The sequence below is a fragment of the Mytilus galloprovincialis genome, chromosome 10 (assembly GCF_965363235.1).
Source record: "Mytilus galloprovincialis chromosome 10, xbMytGall1.hap1.1, whole genome shotgun sequence".
Lineage (NCBI taxonomy): Eukaryota > Metazoa > Mollusca > Bivalvia > Mytilida > Mytilidae > Mytilus > Mytilus galloprovincialis.
In genome coordinates, this window is record NC_134847.1 from 77,314,114 (window position 1) to 77,335,646 (window position 21,533).

The 21,533-nt window shown below is 32.5% G+C and overlaps 1 protein-coding gene across 1 annotated transcript in view; it reads right to left on the bottom strand.

The window, feature by feature from the left end:
* Positions 1 to 21,533, bottom strand: part of LOC143048436 (tubby-related protein 4-like) — a 71,075-nt gene that overhangs the window by 8,590 nt on the left and 40,952 nt on the right. The window contains exons 3-10 of the mRNA XM_076222113.1: positions 17,871 to 17,999; positions 16,659 to 16,823; positions 9,894 to 10,074; positions 8,890 to 8,994; positions 8,474 to 8,616; positions 4,578 to 4,805; positions 1,843 to 2,080; positions 1,093 to 1,280 (exon numbers count right to left, since the gene is read on the bottom strand). Of these exons, the coding sequence (XP_076078228.1) occupies positions 1,093 to 1,280; positions 1,843 to 2,080; positions 4,578 to 4,805; positions 8,474 to 8,616; positions 8,890 to 8,994; positions 9,894 to 10,074; positions 16,659 to 16,823; positions 17,871 to 17,999 (1,377 nt within the window). The remainder of the gene's footprint in view (positions 1 to 1,092; positions 1,281 to 1,842; positions 2,081 to 4,577; positions 4,806 to 8,473; positions 8,617 to 8,889; positions 8,995 to 9,893; positions 10,075 to 16,658; positions 16,824 to 17,870; positions 18,000 to 21,533) is intronic.

The window sequence follows — 21,533 nt, forward strand, 5'->3', positions numbered from 1 at the left end:
GCGGGCACGGGAATATCGTATCGATGTGGGGATATATACCCCGTATGCAGGTTCTGCTGGAATGTTGCTACTTAGAAATGAAAAGTTCACAATCGGAAAGCTGAAATCATCTCTCTTGTCGTCAAGTTTTGTTTTCAACCGACCCTCATTGTCAATTTCTAAATGAAAGTCAAGATATGAGGCCGACTTAACTGTATCTGTAGTATCCTTTATCTCTAGCTCGATGGGATAGATGCGTTCCACATAGTCACCAAATATTGAATTATTTAGTGAAAGAACACCATCTATATAGCGGACATTAAAGTTAAAGGATATTGCTAACTTCTTATCTTTCTTCCTAAGAAGTTCCTGTATGAAGTCAACCTCATAATAATAAAGAAACAAGTCGGCAAGAAGAGGGGCACAATTCGTTCCCATTTAAAAGTTGCATAAAATTCCATTATATTGACAACGATATGTGACCAAAGCAAAAACAGACAAGGTAGGTAAGAATGTCAAAAATTGAGGTACAGCAGTCAACATTGTGTTATATTTTTGATGACTATAAAAGAAAGAAAAAAATTATTAAATTTGTGTAATTAGCATCCAAAAATATTTCATTTAAAGGGGCATTAGTTACGAGATATAGAAAGTAAAAAAATGTTTTTATTTTGTTCAATCGTTTAATGAAAGTGAAGTAATTATATTTTAATTGACTTTTAGCAGTCAAATTGGTTCAATATTGTCCAAATAAGCAAAGAAACATCGCTAGTGATTTTTCACTTGTAAGTGAATAATTCGAATTCATCAAATCGTTATCATGTGAACTTCAATTTAACCCCATATTAAAAGGTAAAAAAACAAAAATACCAAACTCCGTGGAAAATTCAAAACGGACGGTCCTATCAAAAGATAAAATCAAAAGCTCAATGTATGTTCCGGTGTTGAAATACAATTTTTTTTTTATTATTATTATTATTATTTACAAAATACAATTTCATACGATTTCCTCAATATTTTTCTATTCTTTTTTAATGATTTGATTCATTTTAATCGATTTATGAGATTTGAACGAAGGCAAATTACTGTAACCTTAATTTAAACCTTGTTTACCTCCGGTAAATTATCGTCAAAAAGGAGATCATGTAGAGTTCTAAAGGTGATTGATCTTTCAACTTTCTCCGCCCTAAATTGTTTTGGACGTTTTCTCCTCTGCATTCTAGGAGATCCACATCCTTCTGAAGATAAATCATCGTCTGAGTCTGTAGAAGATTCCACATCATACTCATAATGCATTGTACCTGAGGAGAAAACAAAACAAATGTACTATATTTTATCATCCTTGGTTTACAGCAAGAATAACATATTTCATTTAACTGTACAAGTATATTTATATCGTTTTTGTGAATATTTTACCGTGAATTTTTCGTTCTCAAAACACTGCAAATGTCTACAGACTTGTCTACATATCATGTTGTAGCTAATATATCAAACGTAGCCGAGAACTTTCACCATTGAATCAATTCTATCTTTAATATTGTTTACAGAAATGAAGCTTTCATTTAAAAACATAAATGGTATTTAAATGTATTAACAATATATATAAAATTGGCATTGTAATTTTGATTAGATGAAATCAAAATCTGTATACTTATTTGATGGAATAGAAGATAGAAATTCTTTAACAAGTCCTTTTGTTTTAAGAGACAAATATATATGATTTACCTCTGACGCATTGAAAATTGTTTTATTAAAAATTGTGTTTTCAGTGGCATTTGCAGCGCGGAATATAATTTTTAAGAAGTATGAACTATTTCAAAGCAAATCAATATTTCATGTTTGCATGGTCTACTTAAAACATACCATCTCCGACACATGTTGGTTTAATTTTCGGGTCGTATACAACAAAATCTGGACGTAATTTACTGGCTCTTTTTCCTTTAAGTAATGGAATGAGTCCGCCGAGATATTCTAAGTATAGGATGTAGTGACCTCCTGAACTCTCTTCGCCGTGCCTTACCATTGTGCAATACAATCGTTCAATACTTGGTGGTGGTGTACTGATGAACTCTCTTAATTTGAATGGGTCTGGAATGTAACTCTATAAAAGAAGATGTGCTGCTACATGATGTATTGCCATAGTAATGTATACCAAGTCTTTAATGATTACTTCGAATATATATAAAGTGTTTGTCTCATATGTCGTGTGTACGATAGGAAACAACGTAGCTCCGTAAGATAAACCACTTGATTTCTTCATAATTCCGTTTTCTATGTTAAACGTTTGATCACGTGATAACTCAGTCTAAACTGTAATCGTTCGAAGAAAGTATGTTTCGTGTAAAAAAGTACAATAACAAAAATACCGAACTGCGAGGAAATTTCAAAACGGAAAATCCCTAATCAAATGGAAAAATCAAAAGTCAAACACATCAAACGAATAAATAACATCTGTCATATTCCTGACTGGTTTACAGCTAGATTAACCTCTCACTTGAACAGACGCATAATTTAACTATTGTTTAAAGAAAAATCGGTTTGATTTCATTACTCATGCTCAAGTTCAAATTGAACAGTGGTTATGAATAAATCGTCATTACTTGGTCGTTTAAAATTTTAATTGGCCTGCTTGATTTTAAATTCCTGGTTTCGATATACACCAAATTTAGTTCTATGTGCTATTGCAAACCTCATATTGAAAAATTATACTAATAGGGTATGTGTCGATAAACTTTTTACACTCTTCATTACAGGTAATACGTGTACACGGAATAACCCCTATCAGCTACAATTGAAATCAAATTTTACTATTGCTTGAACATATATCTGGGCATTGCTTTCTAGTGTTTAATATTCATATGAATGTAACAACTTCTGTGTCCTTCATAACTTTACTTATTGAATGCCTTTTACCGCTGCTGTATCGATCGTAAGATAATTAATTGGTATTATATTATGATTTCTATATGCCGTTCAGGATCACTGCTGTATTGCAATGGAGATATAATAGTGCTACACGAAAAGATACGGATGAAAATGACTTCATTGGCAAATCAATCAACATTTAACTTATCAAACTAATAATTCTAATTCATGTCATTGTATCTCGTACTCAATGAACATGATGCAGTTCCTGTAAAATCCTTTGTCGACTTCTATAGCAATAACGAAGTTATTGAATTAATACGGTAAAGTTATAGTTTGGTAACTTAATTAGTCAGATATGAGGTAATATTCTGGTTTATCTAATGGTGATAGAAAGACTTTTTAATGATATTGAATAATTTCTGTTCTTTAATGATGAATAATGTTGCTATTTTGGACTGTTCTTCATCAGATGTAACATTATTGCCAATCTTCAAAACATTATCCATCTATTAATCTTCATAGTGAAAAGATAATACAATGAAATAATCCATTGGGTTTAAACATCGAATGTAAAGGTTTTTGTGTTGCTTGCATTTTAGTTGTTTTGCTAGATTTCAAAACTAATGAAAATTTCGTTAAGTCATTATCTAGAACTAATATGGTTATCATCAAGATTAATCTCAATCTGGAAACTAAGCAATTAGGAAGAAATATAATACTAGTTATCAAAGGTATCAGCTTATAATTTGATGCGCCAGACTCATCAGTGATGATCAGACAAAAAAGTTAGAAGGCAAAAGAAGTATAAAGTTGTAGAGCATTTGAGGACTCAAAATTCCAAAAAGTTGTCCCAGATACAGCTAAGGAAATCTACGCTTGGGATAAGAAAATCAATAGTAATTCGATTGATTCAAACTTTTGCAAACAGTTGATTTATAAAAATGACCATGTAACTAATATTCATGACAACACCAAATAACTGACTACTGGGCTAGTGATCTTTTTGGAGCCATCATTTCCAAATCGTAAAGATTTTTGAAAAAGTTTTTTTTCAGTTTGAAACCTCTGCCATTCAATTTTCCGGCATCTCACACCTTATAACTCTCCGATAAAGCTGTAAATTGTTTGTTTCGGATAGCAGCTCTTTTGAAATATTTTCGCATTGTGCCGATGATAGCTAAAACATAAACCGACATAGAAGTCAACATCGCCCACAGACGTTCGATAACTTGAGTAAGAAAACTTACATCCATTAAGTACTTACTTCTGTGGGCAGTATATGTTAAGAGTTCTTTTATCGGTTCTCTTTGAAGTTGATGATATCGTTCTCAAAAGAGGAATTTGAATAGCACCGAGAGAGTTTCCTACTTTAGTGGTTTGAGTATCGCGGAGGAAGTGTATTGTATTGCACAAACTGTTCATTATTAGAAATTAAGTGTATGTTTTTTTCTGATAATATCTTTATATCTTTTCATATCGTATGATGTAGTCTTATTAAGCTTCATTTCAAATGTAATATACAACCAAAAGTCCGCATACTGCATTACAAAAATGATGTGATTATGGGGTTCTCCTAATCATGGGAGATAGACGAGCATCAGTTGAAAACGAACTCATAATTGAATGGGGTTAAAGAATGCCCACAAAAACTAAGTATTATGTTTTTAACTGTTCTTGGGACATAAGGAACTGAAATATTACAATCATGTGATAATGTGTATTATACATACCTTAATTGTAGGTGAAAATAATTCCTGAACACTATGGCGTAGTCTAGTGGGTAGAGGTATCAGATGAGTATTTTTCTCATTTCGAACACAATTTTGTATAGTTCTTTGGCACATGAACTGCAAAGGCGCTACATGTTTAATTACCCAAGCCACAAATAAATTATGTCCTGAAGCCATAAATAATCTTCTATCGTTGTGACCCCAACACATGGCAGTTAATGGTTTGCCCTGCAATATAAAACTTTAATATTAATACATTTGCATTAGCATTCTAATACATTGTTTCGTCATGGTATATATATATTAAAAAATAATGAAAGATTAAAAAAAAATGTATTTATTCTTATTTTTTTACGTTAGATATATATGGCTATTACTTTTGGGTCATATAGCTTTATAACTGATTAGGTTCATTTATATTATTGATTTTCAAATAGTTAGCCCATTGGCCAGTACGTCGCTACGGACATGATTTAAGACAAACCTTTCTTAAATTGTCCGTTAATAAATTTTAAATTTATTAAGAAAACAAGAATGTGTCCATAGTACACGGATGCCCCACTCCCACTATCTTTTTCTATGTTCAGTGGACCGTGAAATTGGAGTCAAAACTTTAATTTGGAATTAAGATTAGAAGGATCATATCATAGGGAACATGTGTACTAAGTTTCAAGTTGATGTAACCTTAACTTCATCAAAAACTACCTTGACCAAAAACTTTAACCTGAACTTTGCACTATCATTTTCTATGTTCAGTGGACCATGAAATTGGGGTCAAAACTATAATTTGGCATTAAAATTAGAAAGATCATATCATGGGGAACATGTGTATTAAGTTTCAAGTTGATTGGACTTCAGCTTCATCAAGAACTACCTCGACCAAAAAACTTTAACCGGACGGACGAACGGAGGCACAGACCAGAAAACATAATGCTCCTCTACTATCGTAGGTGGGGCATAAAAAGGTTTCAACTCCTTCATGCAAAGTTGACATTAGATGGATTTGGCAATATTTTATAATTCCGTTTTATTTCGAAGGCATGAATATTTTAAAATGTTGTGTTCAATTTCTATTGGAATGCTTGTTCACAACATGTAAACCAAAAGGCATTATTACTTGAATACTTCATTAAACTACTGTACATGTATTTTACAAATTTCAAGCATAGAAGCAAGTAATTAAGTCAACACGTTAAGCTGTTGTACAATGTAGCTTATTGATCATATAACTTTGAAACCCACATGTAACCGTGATTATGTTCTATCCTGATATCTAATATATGGTATTTTACTCAACAGATTAATAATCTAATTTTCGTTTGGTGTTCGTTTATTGACAAATCAAATTCTTTTCAATCAGAAATAACATTATGTGAAATTACAATTTTCAGAAAAAATATCCTTCTCATCACTAACAAACTTAAATTATTATTTTTCGATTTAAAAGCAATCTTTGAAAAAATCCAGCTATAAGCATTCGAGTCTTTGAAATATTATGTTCTGAGGAGAAACACAATTGAAAACATCATAAGCTTATTAAGAGTTCTTTTGAAAATTTTCATAAATATATTGGAGTAGTGGAATGCTAAAGTTTGACACAACAAGAAAATGTATCAAAACAAAATAATAACACAAAAGATCACGCTATAACTTTCAATAATAAAAGCACATGTCGATGTCTTATTGTTACTTATATGAAGTTCAGAAAAAGTTATACGTGTCAAAATTGATATGTTGTGACATTTAGATATATTGCCTTTCTTGAAATTTGGAATTGATTTTCAAATCCAGAAAATCTCTCTTGACAAATTAGATTAAAAAAATCTGCCATTGACTTTTGAATTTTTTTTAAAACTTTCATATTTTTCGAGTCGTTTGGCAGATCTAAGCTTCGGAAAACCATTTAGACAATTAGATACAGTTGGCGATTGTACATTGACCTCTCATTTTCATTTGAGTTTGTGTTTTTATATCGTAAGGTTTTTGTCTCATCGTTGCATGCATAATCTAAACTCTTGGTCACCAATATTGTACATATTAGTTTTCGTTAGATAGAGATGATCACCTTAGATTTGAAATCAGAGAGATCTATGAAAATCACATGAGGGGTTAGTGAAGTCTAATGTGAGATAATCAATCTTGCGGTTGTGAATTGAATGCATAACTATTAGCGCAATGGTAATCAGGTCAGTTGTATGACAATTAACTGATTTGGCAATGAAGTCTGATGTGTTATGATTAGGCAAGAAATTTAAATGTGTGAATTACCTGATTAGGCAAGAAAGTCACATGAATAATTATAACCTAATAAGGCAAGGATTCTGATGTATGACAATAAAATCATTAGGCAAGAAAACCAGATGTATGATAATAACTTGATTAGGCAAAAAGTCTCATAATTGATAATAATCTTATTAAGTAAGAAGGTATTACATATGATATTAACCTGCTAAAGCCAGGAAGTCAGAGGTATGATGATAACCTAATAAGAAAATTAAGTATAATGAGTGATAATTACCTTATTAAACAAGGGAGTATGGTGTATGATTATAATCTTATAAGGCAAGGAAGTCTTATGTATCATAATAACCTAATTAGGCAAGGTTGTCTGAGGCGAGTTGATAACCTGATTATGCAAGGACGTCTTATGTATGATACTTCCCTGTTTAGGCAAGGATGTTAGATATATGATGATCACCGGAGACAATAATGAAATCAGTACTTCAATGAATACCTAGCACGGTGATGAAATCAAATGAATGATATTTACATACTACTAGTGAAGTCTGGTAAATGTTAATAACCTTATTTGGAGATGATGTCAGATAAAGGATAATTGCCCGAAATGTGAAGTCTGACGTAAATGTTATGACTATTGAACGGCTATATACTACTGTTGCCTTAAGTAAACAATTACCTAATATTGTTGTGACGTGTTGTGTATATTGATAACCTGAGTCAGATGTAATAACTGTTACTGAGATGGTAGTGAAATAAAATATGAAATGAAACTGTAGTGAAATCTGATGAATGATTATTACCTTATATGGTTATGAAATCTGATGAATGCTTATTTCCTAAAATGGTTGTAGTAAATAACTTATAAATGGTAAATAACTTGTATGGTTATTAAGTCCGAATAAGTACCTCATATATTAGTGAAGTAAAAAATAAACAAAAAAAAAAAAAACACGTTTAATAATAATTCTATGCGTCCGAAGCGTTTTTCTGGATTTACCTTCATCAGGAACGCTCAAAGCCAAACATTTGAAATCGTAGGATGTATAAGTACCGAAACCGTCGAAGAGCTATATGACAAAAATACCTAAAATTGATAGCCAAATTTATCTAAACTCAACTTTGCCTAAGGGAGTTGAAACCTTAGTTTCTTAATAATTTCAAAATTTATAAACGGACAGTTTAGGAAAAGTTTGTTAAATCATGTTAGTACCAAAATGCTGAATACTGAGCTGATGATACCCTCAGGGGGTGGGGGGATACTGGGTAAGTAGGGTAAGTAAGCTGTATAAAAAATACCCAAGATCGTATCAAATTACAATGTATAGTAAACACATAGGATGGTTGTGGAGTAAAATGTATGCTACCTTTTCCAAACGTTTTCAAATCAGATGTATGATAATTACCTGAGATGGAAGTGATGTATCTTTTTCAAATCAGATGTATGATAATTACCTGAGATGGAAGTGATGTGTATGATAATTACCTGAGATGGAAGTGATGTGTATGATAATTACCTGAGATGGAAGTGATGTATCGAACATCACTTCCATCTCAGGTAATTAGCATACATCTGATTTGAAAACGTTTGGAATAGGTAGCATGGTAATTATGATAATTACCTGAGATGGAAGTGATGTTTGATGTATGATTATTACCTGAGACGGAAGTGATGTTTGATGTAAAAGTGTACCCTCTGAACTGTAGAAATGAACTTCATTTTGGCACTGTAGATTTGGAAGTCGTGTAAAACCGCCTAAAGCTAAAACTTTCCCACAATTTGACCATTCCATTTTTAAACCTTAAAGCACAGAAAATGATAGTTGGAGAATTATAAACATGTAAAATATATGTTAAATAAAAGACATTGATCTAATAACATTGCGTAGGCATGTGATAAAAACCAAAAAGTTATAATAAAGAAAAAATTAGATTGATGTTTGTCTGCCTATTGCACAAATTATATCTAAAAGCTTTGTTATTAAATATACCTGAAAGTGTAGCTGAATAATAATAGAAAAAAAGCCAATGGTTATAGTTTTTCCTCTAAATTGGAAGTAATAAATGCTAGTACCTGTTAAGAATGTATGAATAATATGTGGAGAAGGGTCGTCAGGACTTGACATCAGATAAACAGCTCCATATCTGAAACATACTGCTAGAATATGGGTAGTCTCCTCTACAATACAACAAGTTATAAGTTGATCATAAGAAAAAATGAAGAAATAAAATAATTGTGAACAGTGACGAACAATTTATATCACAACATTAAAGAAGTCTGCAACAATGCATTTACTGTCTGTCAAATAGACATTCGTTTTATATTCCTTTCATGTGTTTGAGCTTTTGGATTTGACATTTGTTCGGGGACCTTCCGTTTTGAATTTTCCTTGAATATCGGTATTTTTGTTATTTTAATTAATTAAAGAGATAAACCAAAACATCTTACTTGTTTAAAATTATTCAGAAACATGTTTATACAGATAAATTGCCACTAGTGTGTAAAACTAAGGCAAACTAGTCTAAATCTCGTAAATCCATTAAGGAGATACAAATGAAGGTTGTTTTTTAAACTTAAAGAATAACATGCACTACGGTTGGGACTTAATGCTTCAATAGGGTAAGCGTCTCGTACTATACGCGCATCACTTTAACAGTGAATATATTGTAAACTGCAATGTATCAAAAAGTACTATTCCCACCATGTAATCTTCACTTAAGGTGATTTGTGTATTATCATTTTAATAAGTCAAGTCGTCTAGACAATAAGACAGATACATGCATGATAATAGAATATGAATGATGTGATAGATGGTATTTACTAAACGAAAGCACAACCATTCTCATGGTGTTATTGGAATGTGTTATATCAATTAGAAACGGCATTGACGATAGTCCATGAACAGTTGGCTTTTGTTGAGTCAATTGTATTAAAAAAATAAAAAAAAGTGGTAAAAGTGAGAATGCAAAAAGTACTGAAATACGGATGGTTGTTTATTTACTGTCAATTTCTTCATTCTTGCAGTAGATCAGATAAAAAAATAGAGTATTAAATGATTACTTTTTTTTACAAAATACCTTTGGAGGATAAAGATTGTCTACTGGTTTGAGTATTTCCATCAGTTTCGTCCATGTTAAATTTTTCGGATGACCATGCCATTGACACGATATCCATGCCTATTTGTACAGATATCTGTGTTAACATTACACCTGCTGAACTCATAAGTATAACTTGACCGTCAGTTGTGCCAAAAATCACCTACAATTGCATCACTACATAAGGCATTTTTTCTAAAAATTTGTCAAAATAATACTTATATAGATAATTATGTAACGTATAAATGAATTTATACAAATGACACAAAACTTACGATGCACTGTATACCATTAAGTTATCTCACGATACATAATTTTAAAGTAAATTCCATGAGTTAAATTTTCAATGAACTAATCTATGAAGATAGTATAGGTAGTTTTGCATCTAAAAAGAATACCACAATATCTATTTGTATGCTTTCCAACCATGAATAACTTTCTGCATCATTTCTAGGTGGTTCGGTACTCGGATATATGTAATGAGGTCATAAAATCCGTGACAACATACACACTCTAATTACGCCTTACACAGACTAGGTGAATATTACTTAAAAGCCATTATTTGTTTGACAAGAAAAGATGTTCTTATGCATAAAACACTAATGAAGTCTTAATACCATCATTTTCTTTAGCATGGCTTATAAAGGAAGGTCGTCTGTCTGCTTCTTGTCAACAAACTTTCATTTATGTTAGACATATTTATTACGGGTGTAAAATATAACGGCGACTTCTTATAAAAGCTTAAGCAGACAAAAATAATTTATGTCTTAGTTGTTATTGGCTTCAGCTAGCTTTACTTGACTGCGAGTTCTATTGGATTGGTCCCCTGTAATTTTTTTCATTGTGTAAGCAGGTTGTGTTTAGATTCGTGCCGACTTGATGAATCAAACCATTCCCAAATGATTTGTACACTGGTTAAATATGTTTTGAAGCTATACCAATGTCCCTGGTTAAAGTAGGGGCCACTCACAATACTGTTTAACCCGGTAACATTCTGTATGTATTTGTTCTAAGTAACATTCCTATAAATCAGTGGTTGTAGTTGGTTGCTGTCTGTTTTATTTGGTTTTCGTTTATTGTTTTGGCATACATCAGGTTATCGTTTTGGCATACATCAGGTGATTGTTTTGGCATACATCAGGTTATTGTTTTGGTATACATCAGGCTATTGTTTTGGCATAGATCAGGCTATTGTTTTGGCATACATCAGGTTATTGTTTTGGCATACATCAGGTTATTGTTTTGGTATACATCAGGCTATTGTTTTGGCATACATCAGGTTATTGTTTTGGCATACATCAGGTTACTGTTTTGGCATACATCAGGTTATTGTTTTGGCATACATCAGGTTACTGTTTTGGTATACATCAGGTTATTGTTTTGGTATACATCAGGTTATTGTTTTGGTATACATCAGGCTATTGTTTTGGTATACATCAGGTTATTGTTTTGGTATACACCAGGTTATTGTTGGCATACACCAGGTTATTGTTTTGGTATACATTAGGTTATTGTTTTGGTATACATCAGGTTATTGTTTTGGCATACATTAGGTTATTGTTTTGGTATACATCAGGTTATTGTTTTGGTATACATCAGGTTATTGTTTTGGCATACATTAGGTTATTGTTTTGGCATACATCAGGCTATCGTTTTGGCATACATCAGGTTATTGTTTTGGTATACATCAGGTTATCCTTTTGCTATATATCAGATTATCGTTTTGACATACATCAAGTTATTGTTTTGGCATGCATCAGGTTACTGTTTTGGTATACATCAGGTTATTGTTTTGGCATACATCAGGTTATTGTTTTGGGATACATCAAGCTATCGTTTTGGTATACATCAGGTTATTGTTTTGGCATACATCAGGTTGTTGTTTTGGCATACATCAGGTTATTGTTGGCATACACCAGGTTATTGCTTTGGTATACATCAGGTTATTGTTTTGGCATACACCAGGTTATTGTTTTGGTATACATCAGGTTATTGTTTTGGCATACATCAGGTTATTGTTGGCATACACCAGGTTATTGTTTTGGTATACATCAGGTTATTGTTTTGGCATACATCAGGTTATTGTTTTGGCATACATCAGGTTATTGTTTTGGTATACATCAGGCTATTGTTTTGGTATACATCAGGTTATTGTTTTGGTATACACCAGGTTATTGTTGGCATACACCAGGTTATTGTTTTGGTATACATTAGGTTATTGTTTTGGTATACATCAGGTTATTGTTTTGGCATACATTAGGTTATTGTTTTGGTATACATCATGTTATTGTTTTGGTATACATTAGGTTATTGTTTTGGTATACATCAGGCTATCGTTTTGGCATACATCAGGTTATTGTTTTGGTATACATCAGGTTATTGTTTTGGCATACATCAGGTTATTGTTTTGGCATACATCAGGCTATCGTTTTGGCATACATCAGGTTATTGTTTTGGTATACATCAGGTTATCCTTTTGGTATATATCAGATTATCGTTTTGACATACATCAAGTTATTGTTTTGGCATGCATCAGGTTACTGTTTTGGTATACATCAGGTTATTGTTTTGGCATACATCAGGTTATTGTTTTGGGATACATCAAGCTATCGTTTTGGTATACATCAGGTTATTGTTTTGGCATACATCAGGTTGTTGTTTTGGCATACATCAGGTTATTGTTTTGGTATACATCAGGTTATTGTTTTGGCTGAATCAGGTTATCGTCTTGGTATATATCAGGTTATCGTGTTGGCATGCATCAGGTTATTGTTTTGGTATACATCAGGTTATTGTTTTGATATACATAAGGTTATTGTTTTGGCATTGATCAGGTTATTAATTTGGTATACATCAGGTTATCGTTTTGGCATGCATCAGGTTATTGTTTTGGTATACATCAGGTTATTGTTTTGGTATACATCAGGCTATTGTTTTGGTATATATCAGGTTATTGTTTTGGCATACATCAGGTTATTGTTTTGGCATACATCAGGTTATTGTTGGCATACATCAGGTTATCGTTTTGGTATACATCAGGTTATTGTTTTGGCATACATCAGGTTATTGTTTTGGCATACATCAGGCTATTGTTTTGGTATACATCAGGTTATTGTTTTGGTATACATCAGAATATTGTTTTGGTATACATCAGGTTATTGTTTTGGCATACATCAGGTTATTGTTTTGGTATACATCAGGTTATTAATTTGGTATACATCAGAATATTGTTTTGGCATACATTAGGTTATTGTTTTGGTATACATCAGGTTATTGTTTTGGGATACATCAGGTTATTGTTGGCATACATCAGGTTATTGTTTTGGTATACATTAGGTTATTGTTTTGGTATACATCAGGTTATTGTTTTGGCATACATCAGGTTATTTTTTTGGTATACATCAGGTTATTGTTTTGGTATACATCAGAATATTGTTTTGGCATACATTAGGTTATTGTTTTGGTATACATCAGGCTATCGTTTTGGCATACATCAGGTTATTGTTTTGGTATACATCAGGTTATCCTTTTGGTATATATCAGATTATCGTTTTGACATACATCAAGTTATTGTTTTGGCATACATCAGGTTACTGTTTTGGTATACATCAGGTTATTGTTTTGGCATACATCAGGTTATTGTTTTGGGATACATCAAGCTATCGTTTTGGTATACATCAGGTTATTGTTTTGGCATACATCAGGTTGTTGTTTTGGCATACATCAGGTTATTGTTTTGGTATACATCAGGTTATTGTTTTGGCATACATCAGGTTATCGTCTTGGTATATATCAGGTTATCGTGTTGGCATGCATCAGGTTATTGTTTTGGTATACATCAAGTTATTGTTTTGGTATACATCAGGTTATTGTTTTGATATACATCAGGTTATTGTTTTGGCATGCATCAGGTTATTGTTGGCATACATCAGGTTATTGTTTTTGGCATACATCAGGTTATTGTTTTGGTATACATCAGGTTATTGTTTTGGTATACATCAGGTTATTGTTTTGGCATACATCAGGTTATCGTCTTGGTATACATCAGGTTATCGTTTTGGCATGCATCAGGTTATTGTTTTGGTATACATCAGGTTATTGTTTTGGTATACATCAGGTTATTGTTTTGGCTTACATCAGGTTATTGTTTTTGGCATACATCAGGTTATTGTTTTGGTATACACCAGGTTATTGTTAGTATACATCAGGTTATTGTTTTGGTATACATCAGAATATTGTTTTGGTATACATCAGGTTATTGTTTTGGTATACATCAGGCTATCGTTTTGGCATACATCAGGTTATTGTTTTGGTATACATCAGGCTATTGTTGGCATACACCAGGTTATTGTTTTGGTATACATCAGGTTATTGTTTTGGTATACATCAGGTTATCCTTTTGGTATATATCAGATTATCGTTTTGACATACATCAAGTTATTGTTTTGGCATACATCAGGTTATTGTTTTGGTATACATCAGGTTATTGTTGGCATACACCAGGTTATTGTTTTGGCATACATCAGGTTATTGTTGGCATACACCAGGTTATTGTTTTGGTATACATCAGGTTATTGTTTTGGCATGCATCAGGTTATTGTTGGCATATATCAGGTTATTGTTTTGGTATACATCAGGTTATTGTTTTGGCATGCATCAGGTTATTGTTTTGGCATGCATCAGGTTATTGTTTTGGTATACATCAGGTTATTGTTTTGGTATACATCAGGTTATTGTTTTGGCATACATTAGGTTATTGTTTTGGTATATATCAGGTTATTGTTTTGGTATACATCAGGTTATTGTTTTGGCATACATCAGGTGATTGTTGGCATACACCAGGTTATTGTTTTGGTATACATCAGGTTATTGTTTTGGCATGCATAAGGTTATTGTTTTGGTATACATCAGGTTATTGTTTTGGTATACATTAGGTTATTGTTGGCATACATCAGGTTATTGTTGGTATACATCAGGTTATTGTTGGCATACATCAGGTTATCGTTTTGGCATACATCAGGTTATTGTTGGCATACATCAGGTTATTGTTTTGGCATACACCAGGTTATTGTTTTGGCATACATCAGGTTATTGTTGGCATACATCAGGTTATTGTTTTGGTATACATCAGGTTATCGTTTTGGCATACACCAGGTTATTGTTTTGGCATACATCGGGTTATTGTTGGCATACATCAGGTTATCGTCTTGGTATATATCAGGTTATTGTTTTGGGATACACCAGGTTATTGTTTTGGCATATATCAGGTTATTGTTGGCATACATCAGGTTATTGTTTTGGTATACATCAGGTTACTGTTTTGGTATACATCAGGTTATTGTTCTAAGTTTTTATTTGTTACATTTAGTGTCATGTCGAAGCCTCAAGCTTCTATAACTGATTAAATCCGATTCGTTTGGACTCCGTTGGATAGTTGTGTCATATGATATCGTACCAAATCTCCTTATGTTATATCATGAATAACATACATTTCAAAAATATATATTTGACCTTAATTATTTCTATTTCCAAGATACTAGATTACTGATTTATAAATTTTATCTATTATTTTCAATTCAAATTTTTCATTCCATTGACTGGCGTGTACTTTGCCACCAAGTGCAATTGTTCAGGAAACGGAAACAATGAGTAATGCAATGAATATGACACCGAGATGAAATTGCAAGATAAACCTGAATATAAGCCATAAAAAGTCATTTGCTGAATGAGCTTAAACCAATCGATGTATTGTCAATAACAGTAGAATGCATCTGACAATTTCTGAAATTCTTAAGTTCATTTACAGATTTACAGTGAAGTCCTGTCATATAACTGACATCTACAATTGATTTTATACACATACAAGGCACACGGAAAGTACTCCCGACACTTTCCGAAGGGTCATGCTAGCTTTACGTTATTGATATTGTATGGAAATATTGATATTGCAGAACAGTGAATTTGATAAATATGCAAATAAATCTTAAATGGATATATAAAGCTGTCAGCACTGCATGTGTTAGTAACAATATCACGTAATATTTACACACCAGTAGTCATACAAGAATCAAATGATATCTTTAAATCATTAATGTCAAAACTAAAACATAGCTGAACCTGAAGGGGACAAAGACAACTGTTCCGTGAGCCGGTTTATAAACAATACCTGTAAAACAATGCAGCATATCTGACAGGCAAATATATGAATACAATGAAACGCATTGTTTAGATGTCAAGACTATATCAATTCATACCAATAACTTGCATGTGCCTATATAGACATAGTTATTGTATTATTTTTATTTATACGTAAGACTACCGGTAGCAATCTGAAAGCTAGAAAACAACTAAATATATTAAACATGTGAATGAATGTGCGGTTTTTCCTTAAAAATATGTATTACTTGTGTGAAAACAACGATATGTTCAAGGTATTCTGAACATAGTTTTGTCTTTATATGAGTGAAATATATTTGACCATGTGAAGGATGTTTTAAAATTAAATTGTGGAAAAATCCATCCCAATTCTTATGTACAGGTAGCTTAACAAGGTGTATAGATGCGAACAAATTTAATGTGAACCTAGTGTACATTACATTAAACCCAATGTAAACATGTTTACTGTACACGTTGTTTGGTGTGAAAACGGCCTAAGATGCATGTCTATATGATACAAAACTTCACTTTGGTTAAAAAAAAATGAAAGGTTTATTCCACGTAAATAAATATTTATCTATAAGTGTCTACCTTTTGGTCATCGGGTGTCCATATCCCACAAGTGACGTTTGAGTTATCCAGGTTTAACATGTACGACCAGTACCGTTGTCCAGCAACAGATCCAACCAGAACAAAACCATCACAGTAACAAATCAGTGCCATACGACCATCATGTGACCAGGCAAAATCTGTCACCTAATCAAATATACTTCATTGTACTTAAATTAATTAATAATTATTTATTATCAAATGGTTATATTGTGTCCACACAAAACTGAATCGTTTAAACGGGACGCAATATTTGTGTGTGATGGAGGCACGAGTAATTTTCGTAGGACAAAAGACGATATATAACAGACGAATATTATTTAGGACGATTACTTTAACTACAGAATCTTTTTATGTATTTTTTTTCAGAACTACAGTTTGGATAAGTGCTGATCTCCTTCCAGAACTGTCATGAGAATTTTTCATAAAACTGTTTTAAATAAGTACTAGAATATTTATACCTTAGAACTGTCAGAACCTGATCTAGGGAGAAATTGTCCAAATCTGTTCTATGGTAAAATATTTAAAAATGAAGTAAACTAGAGCGGATTTCTGGTCATGGTAATGTCGGGTAAGTCAGAGGGGTTCCCAAGCATTTAGATAAAAAATAATAAAGCGTTGGAAATGGCATTTGACGGGATCGGGTAATCGACATAGAGTTCTTTATTCGCGCATGACTAATAAAAAAGGAATCTTCAATATCTTTGACATCTGTTCTGTCCGTTATGATTAAAGCCTGAATACATTACTGTTGTATTGTCAAAATATCAATCATAGTTTCCTACATGAAAAGTCAAATGGTCATTCAGTCCGTTAATCTACTGTCAGTAGTAATATGGTATATCAAGTTTAACCACAAAACAAACAAATCTTGAATCTATCATTAAGAAGACGATTGTAAACTTGACGTAGTAATTGCGTCCTCGTCGTAGCAGTCTTATCATATATCAACTTCATTTCTAAACACATGCATTATGTTAAAGCTGGTAATTGCTATCTAATTGGGTCAATTGTCAACAATGTCTGAGATAATCAAGAAAACTGGTTAATTATATCATTTTTATGCTTACAGTGAAGCATGGTTTCTTTCCTTGGCATTCAATCTCGTTCAAAAGATTATAGAAGTTATACAACAATAAAGGACTTGTAATTGGTGCATGCGCATTTAAAAGATTTCAAAAGACAATGTTTTACCTGATTGTTTCTGTCATTGATGAGTTCTATGGACCATCTTCCCTCATGTTTTATCCATACAAATATTACTCCCTGCGAATCACATGATGCTAACTTCTGGTAAGGTTCATTCCATTTTACTAATACAACCTCCAAATACAGATATGCGTTTTAAAATATGTACAATTTTAAACAGATTTTATGTTCACTAAAAAAGTATATAAAGAATTTTACCATACGGTATAATACACTTTTTGCCTGTCATCTTAGTTGGACTGTTACGGTCAAATCAAATTAAAAACTATTATAGGTCCCGACATGACAAATGCAAAACAAATTTAAGTTGAACTTAGAATCGTACAAATCGTTCACAGACATTATGGAACCACTTAATGAACTGAAAGTCCTATTGGTAACAATGAAGACGGATGGAAAAGAGCCGGAATAGAAATTCACCGCCAGTTCTGACCAAGTCTCAGTTCAGCTCACTTGGATCAAGGTCAAGGAACCAGATACTTCATCTAGGAAACCTGAGCAGGCCCTGAAAAGTAAGAACAAGCCACCATCTACCAGGAGACGCAACACTAACCGTTACGCCCAGAAGATGGCCACCAAAACAGCCGTTGTACCCGCTGCAGAACAAAAACAACCACCAGCGTAGACCACAACACTCAGACCTAAGCTAGAGACAGCATAGTCGGTCAAGTACTTACACCAACAAAGTACAAAGGAGAACCAGTTGAAGTTGTAATAAACAGGGATATTGTCACCAGTCCCAACAACCCCAACAAGGCCTGTCATCGCCTGATTTACTACACCTCCACAACAGACAGAGGCAAGCGCAGTAGCATCGATTTCGGTTAAGGGTTTGACATCAACTACCCAGACCTACTGCGCACACCACCACATACATCGCACGTCAGCATAGAATCGAAAGAGGCAATGCAAGCAGCCATCTTAGCAGAACGGCCTAATACTCCGTACCAGCCACAACATCGCAGTGGGAGTAAGATGAAAGCCAAACGACAGACAGACCCAGATCTGTTGATAGGTATATAAGTCCGTAATATCCAGACAGGATAGCCGGACGTTAAAAACCACATCATCATGTAAAACAATTGAAACGAGAAAACGAACGGCCTATATATATGTGTTCTGCATAAAACAACAAACGCAAAAACAATGTGAGAGATATCAAACGAAGACAACCACATAAATACAGGCGTCACACATGAGACAAGCACATATAGAATATTGCTGACTCAAAAATGTCTGTTAGCGCTAAACCCTCCCCTAACCTGAGACCGTAGAGTAACGAAAACGAGACATACATTACAGTCCTAAGAGTACTCGCAGTTACTGAAAGCTAGTGTAAACCTCAAAACAACTAATATTTAAATAATTTTCTCTTGTCTGAAGTATCAATCAGTACATATCCAAAGGATTTAATGTCATAAACATTCTGAGAAATGCATAACTAATACATTGCTAAAATCTAAGTAACATTATATCGACGAGATGTATGAGCACAAGTTTTGATAAATGTATTTCTATACATATGCATTTAGTTATGTTTTAATCTACTCAAACATCATCATTGGTACCGATAAAAAAAACTATATTGAAAGTGATATCCTTTATAAGAATAATATCCAACTGAATTGAGAGAATAGAAACGCGGAATATGTCAAAGAGGCAACAACCCGACCAAAGACATTGGCAATTAGACATGTGACAAAGTTGTAGTGGAATCACTTGAAGTTTTCAGCTAAAATTTTAGGACTTATAACTGGAGAATTTTATCAACATTTCCAATGTTGTTTTTTTTTTTTTTTTTTTTTTTTTTTTTTTTGTGTGTTAAAACTGCATATCTTCTTTTTTTGTAAAAAAACCCAAAGATCCCATATCTTTAAACACCTGCAATCATACCACATCTTCTTTTTATCTAAACACACAGCAATACGCACAGTTAAACTTAGTCCTATCCGATGTTGGAATAGATAACAGAAAAAAACTATGATATATAAATTAACAAAGGACCACCAGTAGTTACTTAATTAAACTGATTGAAAGAGTATGCCTTCATCATATAAATTTCAAGCACAATCCATTTTGTTACGGTTTAGTAGCATACCATCATAAAATATATGAGAAGAACATAACACGTATCATGCCAACAACTGGTTTTAGAATAACATCTAGAAAATAATAAGTATTGATGTTAATAAATGTTGTCAAGGCAACATCTTCTATACCAGACTAGTATAATTCTAGGAAAAATAGTTTCAATTACAACTGTTAAACTGTACAATTTGATACAGTAATTCATGTTTAGTTTACCTTCTCATTCAAACTTTATTTGCTTTTATTTTTGAATAGTCAAGTTTATGATGAGTGTATCTTACGGGTTTTTGTATTTCAGGTTCTGTATGATTCTGTTCAGAATCCAAATTAAATAATTAATGACGTAATACTGAATAAAAAAATCAATAAAACCAAATCTTTTCAAAATTAGACGTGATAACAATAGTAGTGTGTTCTTAGATTATCACAAAATTATTTGCTGAATAGAATCGTTAAGAAAGGTTGAAAATATGCTTTTTAACTTATCCATCATGACTGTTATTATTATTCTTGGGATGACCATAAAAAAGTAGCAAGACAATATATGTTGCTTTGACATTTACTGCATTTAAATATTAATACTGTACAAATTTGTTCTTGATATTGCACTATAGGTCAATTCGCCCAACATTGTTTATACATTGCTGCATGAAATATACTGTTAGATACAGTCACCAATATTAAGTATATACATGTAAGACGGTATGGGGCTATAATATCTGGTAACGTGTTTTGATCTTGCCTTTAGTATCTACTCGCATGGTGCGATGCTGTATTGATTTTAGAGCTTTATTATACCAGATTTGTTGTACTAATAAACAGTGTAGAAGATGCCAAAAATTATAGATGTTTACAACGTATAACATGTATCAGCAGTCCATCAGAATTAGGCGTGTTCATGAAAAACTACGATGAATGTATTAACGAAAAACACAATTTAGACAAATATTTTAATGAAAAAAATAATTCCTTGTAAATTTTAGTAAACAACAGGAATGTATAATAAAGAAAAGACAATACATTATAAATGGTCAAGATACCTTGATGAACATGTTATAGAATCTCAAAGAGATGAGAATACATTATAAATGGTCAAGATACCTTTATGAACATGTTATAGAATCTCAAAGAGATGAGAATACATTATAAATGGTCAAGATACCTTTATGAACATGTTATAGAATCTCAAAGAGATGAGAATACATTATAAATGGTCAAGATACCTTTATGAACATGTTATAGAATCTCAAAGAGATGAGAATACATTATAAATGGTCAAGATACCTTTATGAACATGTTATAGAATCTCAAAGAGATGAGAATACATTATAAATGGTCAAGATACCTTGATGAACATGTTATAGAATCTCAAAGAGATGAGAACACATTATAAATGGTCAAGATACCTTGATGAACATGTTATAGAATCTCGAGAAAAAAAATGAAAACAACACGTAATAAATTTGATGCGTCCAAAGCGAAACATTGTTTACATGAGTGGCATTACAAGACCGTCTGTTGTATAAGTATTTACAATACTTTATATTCTAAACAAGTCAA